The 5,000-nt window shown below is 34.2% G+C and overlaps 1 protein-coding gene across 1 annotated transcript in view; it reads left to right on the plus strand.

Annotated features, from left to right (window-relative positions):
* LOC122245113 (uncharacterized) overlaps positions 1-5,000 on the plus strand; it is a 26,011-nt gene that overhangs the window by 20,781 nt on the left and 230 nt on the right. The window contains exons 13-16 of the mRNA XM_086545202.1: positions 2,474-2,501; positions 3,603-3,805; positions 4,241-4,312; positions 4,712-5,000. The exon at positions 4,712-5,000 is cut by the window's right edge and continues 230 nt beyond it. Coding sequence (XP_086401328.1) covers positions 2,474-2,501; positions 3,603-3,805; positions 4,241-4,312; positions 4,712-4,834 — 426 coding nt within the window. The 3' untranslated portion in view covers positions 4,835-5,000. The remainder of the gene's footprint in view (positions 1-2,473; positions 2,502-3,602; positions 3,806-4,240; positions 4,313-4,711) is intronic.

The following is a 5,000-nucleotide window of genomic DNA, read 5'->3' on the forward strand; positions in this document are numbered from 1 at the left end:
TGTGTGTGCTTTTGGAAATGGTCAAGTTTAAATAGCTGTCAAGGAAACTTTTGATAAAAGAAAAAAAAAAAAAAAAATGCAATGATACGCTAGTTGTATTTAGACCATCATATCTTACTCTTGAAATTTCTAAAGAGTTATATGAGGACTGTTGTACTTTTCTAGACCTGCATTCCTACTATTTTCTATTTGAAAGAATTAAATCATCATTTAAGTCATCACCTGTTATCATTAGATTTCCTAGTCTGATTTTTTTTTTTTTAAATTTACTACGTTGGTTTTAGATATTAACTACCATACGGAGTACTGAGTGTGAATGTAGTCTATCATACAGATATATTGCATAGTGTACTGAATATATAAATTATCTCCCGAGGTTAAGTTATAGACGACACACTTAATGATATTCCGGTAGAGTAACTTGAGACATTGGTAGCAAGTTTTCTGGCGCTGAGCATCTCCTGGGTGGGGATCTAGAATGATGACATACATGAAAAGTTTCAGCAATAGATTGCGTCTTAGGTATATCTACAAATATATATATATGTATTTACATAATTTATATTAGAGCTTTTGTTACTTCTTAGTTTAGGGTGTTTTCGCAACTATGTCTCATGAAAGATGACGATTAAAACTGTTTTAGAAGATAAAAATGCGACACGTCACGAGAAAACGTAGCAGTGATATTGGATGACATCATAGGTAATTTCTAGCTTCACTTGATTAGAGATTGAATCTGTGAGTACAACTATAAAACTATTAGGATGGGTGGGGGGGGGGAATCGGGGGGGGTGGGGGCGGGGGGGGGGGGGGGAGGGGTAAAAGTACAAACTGGTGTTTTAGTACTAAGTAAATGAAAATAAATGCTATATACTATTACATAATGCTGATTATTTAACTACTAGATCTATATTGTATGTGAGAGAATACTACTATCTGTGATTAATCATGTCATTTACAGATCGTCATAAGGTTAGACTGTTGATCTATTGCTCTTAGAAATGTATGTGTATGATTCAGTTACTACTATTACTTTTTGTTTTGCGATATTTAAAAATAAATGGAAAAGCAAAGTAATAATAAAACACTATCACGGTATTTTTGAACTGACCCAACATATGAGATTGCCATCATACATCCACTTCTCCACTGCCTTTTGCGTATTGTTCTAAGACTAGAGTGACAGTATAGGCGAAAGTAACAGTCAAATAAAACTAAAAAGGCATTACTGCAACATGTTTTTTGACTAAAATAAATCTGAACATGGCAATATTTTTATGTGCAATTTTAACATGGTAGTCTCGCACTGATACACACACATTCAAAACACAAATAAAGTATGGGTCGGTCTACATTACAAGTGGAATAAATAGACATGAAAGAAATGATAGGAAAACCGCTCTAAGAGGATCAGCATGGCCATGCAGACATAGAGAGAAATAAATAAACATGACTGCGATAGCCATTTGGTGGTGCAATGGATAGCACACTGGCCTCGCATCCCTGTGGTCAGCAGATTGAGCCCCATCCAAGCTCATAAATTTCCACTGTTGCCTGGTGGTTACTAACGAGGCTGGGCACTATGTTGGGTAAGGACCAAGCTCAGATGGAGTCAGCACTCGTTGGCACATTCTCTCACAAGTCAGCTCATCCTGACACAGGCGGGCTCGGCTCAGTGCATCTGCTCCGTAAATCTGGCTTATTCTATCCTTTATGACTGTGATATTTATTATCACATGAAAAATTATTATGAAAAAAACTAGATCATCTCTCTGTTAGAACAAACAAATGTTAGGCTTACGTGTTTGAAATATCCCGGCATTTCGACCATTTGGAGCCAAAACAGCCCCAACGTTATCGGGACAAGGAAAATAATTGTTTGCGCAACTGTTTTATGTCCGCACTAGCTAGTTTAGTAAAGGAATTGCTTCCATGGAACTACACACTCACGCAAATCTGGAACTGATTCCAAGGGGGCTACCTCAAAATCATTTCCCAGTAACTGGATGAGATAGAATTATGTTGTAGGAATTCATTTTCCAAATTGGAGGAGGCTACATCTGAATTGCTTTCCAGAAATTTACCCGTTGTTGATGGGGCTGTTTTGGCTCCAAATTGTCGAAATGCTATGATATTTAAAATATGTAAGCTTAATGTTTCAGGCTATTTGCCCGCTGTGGCTGTAGCCAAGTGCTATGCGCCTGATCACCAGCCAGAAGGGCAGCCATGACAAAATATCTTGTCCCTGGCGGCTGGTCCTGCCACCACTCAGTATGGTCCAGGGACCACTACATATATAAGATGGACAAAAATATATAATTTTTGATGTATTATGTTAATTTCATATTAACTTTCATTTCAGGAAAAATAATGATTGATCCATATAGTAAGATTGAACAGCGAAATGTACTTTACAAAATTTCTATTGACAGACCCTTTAGCAATAAGGTCACATGATACACTTTCTTTTCAGCATCAAGTGGATCTTGTTACAGTAATTGGTAAGTCTTTATCTTTATTTGTTAGTGAATGCAATTGCAAATATTTGCTTTTTAGCTGCAGTATAATTTTTATAAACAAACATCGCTTGGTATATGATTGGGATGCAGTCCTCAAAGATAGTTTTATAATAATTAAATGATGATAAAGAATCAATTATATATAATCCCCCCATCCAACTTGAAAGTAAACAATTGTAATCATTATTTGAATAAAACATAAAGTATATAAGTAAAAGAAAATTATTGAAGTAGAAGTGAATAGAAAAGACAGTGAACAGAAACAGGAATAAAGACTCGACTGAATAATCCATCTAATGTAAGGCTTTTCTTTTGCCAACTGCCATTATTGATATGTCTACAAAGTAATAAGACACTACAGATAAGTCACAAACAGCTTTGCAACTAGTGAGACACAGGAAGAATGGATGGATGTGCTCAATTACAGTAGTGATCTTGTAAATGCACTCCCAATCACAAATTGTATGATTAATCGTAGGAGATTGTGTTTACACTTTTTGGGAGAGAAAATTAAAGAATGAATAATTGATCACTTGTAGTGTGGGATATCTGTACATAGGTTTCTGTCATGAGTATTCAGTATTAAATGTGAATAGATTCTGACATTGTTTGTTTTAGGTTTCTACCATTTATACTTTTTGTCTTTCTGCATTCATAAATAAACTTTCATTAATTACCAGTTAATGTTAATTCTGATAGAAGAGCATTGAATGTGATCATGCTGAAAGACTGTTCATACTTATGGAGACAGGTGTCACATACCTTTTGATTTAATTATGTCTCTTGAATTATTTTCAATGTATATGGATTCATGGTTTAGGAATACATATATAGATGGATATTTAAAATATTAAAGCAATATTTCCTTTCTTGAATATTTTTCATTTACAAGATGTTGATAAATAATTGTTGATATTTGCTGTTTAATATCTATGGGGGGTAAAGATATGTGTTATGTATCAACTATCCATTACTAACCAGTGTTAAGAGAATATTGCTTTGCTCATATCTAAATGAAGCCTTTGTGAATATTGATTACATTAAGGTAATACAAATGATAAAAAGTGTCTAATGTAATTACAGGTACCATTCTTAGAATTGATGAAGAAAGTGCTTACAGCTGGCCAGCCTGCCCTTATTGCCTAGATAGCAGTATCATTGATACCGAAGATAGTGTAAAATGCCAGACTTGTGGAGAGAAATCTAGCTCACCTGGAACAGGATACTGTCTTGAAGTCTGGTTACACTGTGGGACAGAAATGCAAAAAGCAGAAATTAAATTAAAGGTAAAATTGAGGAAAAAATAATCATTTTGTTTGCCAAGTGCAGTGATCCGAGGCAGAGCAACCACTTCTCTGTAAAAAGTAATGAGTATTGTGCTTTTAGTCATAATGTTGGTGTATGTCATCATTTCAAATCTAGAATACTTTATGTTGTATAAAGGTTAGGGTTCTGTAAGCTTTTGTAACTCACAAGGAATATTTAATTTTATGGAGATACTGACACAGTACCATATCACGAAAGCAGAGACAATCAACAGTCTGAAAATCATTTTTACTCTCAAGGACTCAAAAATTTACTTCTTTTTTTCAGAAGCATTTTTGGGCGTAGACCCAACAGACTAATAGAATTTTTCATGGGCATAATTATCATTAAGTTGAGTTCATACTGTATTTTCTTTAAATGCAGAGAAGCATATATTAATGTGATATTTTTCACAGCTTTACCAAAGGACCATTGAGAGGTTGTTAAGCTCTTGCAGTAGCTATAAGAAGAATGGAAAAGAGGATGAGGTAGGCAGTGTATTTATTTTAACTATCAGTAGTTTGCTATATGTGTCACTCATTTGTGTTTGCAATTTAGTCATTTAACATGATGCAATAATGTATCATTAGTTTGACTTTGAAATATGTAGGTTATTATTTGTAGAAGGCATATTTAAATTGGATATTTGTCGAACATGCAACTTATTTCATCAAAGATTTCAAATTTCTTTCATAATTTAATACTGGAAAATCTCACCAGTCTAGATGTTACCCCTATTACTTTTCTGAAGTTTATATGTGTTTTCAGCCACCTTTTTATTATGCTTGCAATCCAGTTCATTTTTCTTTTTATGAGTTCAGCATATATAACCAATGATGGATTTATAATGTGTATCTTAGCAACTGATATTTAATTATTTTGTACAGGGATATGATCCTGAAATGCTCTTGGGTAAACATGTTGGCTCATTGGTGTGTGTACTACAGGAGGTGCGGAAGGCCAAGTTATTGAAGTCTCACAGTTTCAAGCTTCTGCAGTTACCTTACTAGATCAAAATTTTCAGTTTAGGAAAATAAGATCAAAGCTCTTCCTGTAAGGGAATGAAAAATGTAATATATTAAGAAGAATAGCAGGTTTATGTGAAAAATTAAAAGATTTTTGTGGACATGCTGAGTTAGTAGTAAGAGAATGAACTTGATGTACCAGTTGCGCTGG

Source organism: Penaeus japonicus, unplaced genomic scaffold (assembly GCF_977035675.1).
Source record: "Penaeus japonicus unplaced genomic scaffold, GWHDUDI00000001_assembly GWHDUDI00000002, whole genome shotgun sequence".
Taxonomy (NCBI): domain Eukaryota; kingdom Metazoa; phylum Arthropoda; class Malacostraca; order Decapoda; family Penaeidae; genus Penaeus; species Penaeus japonicus.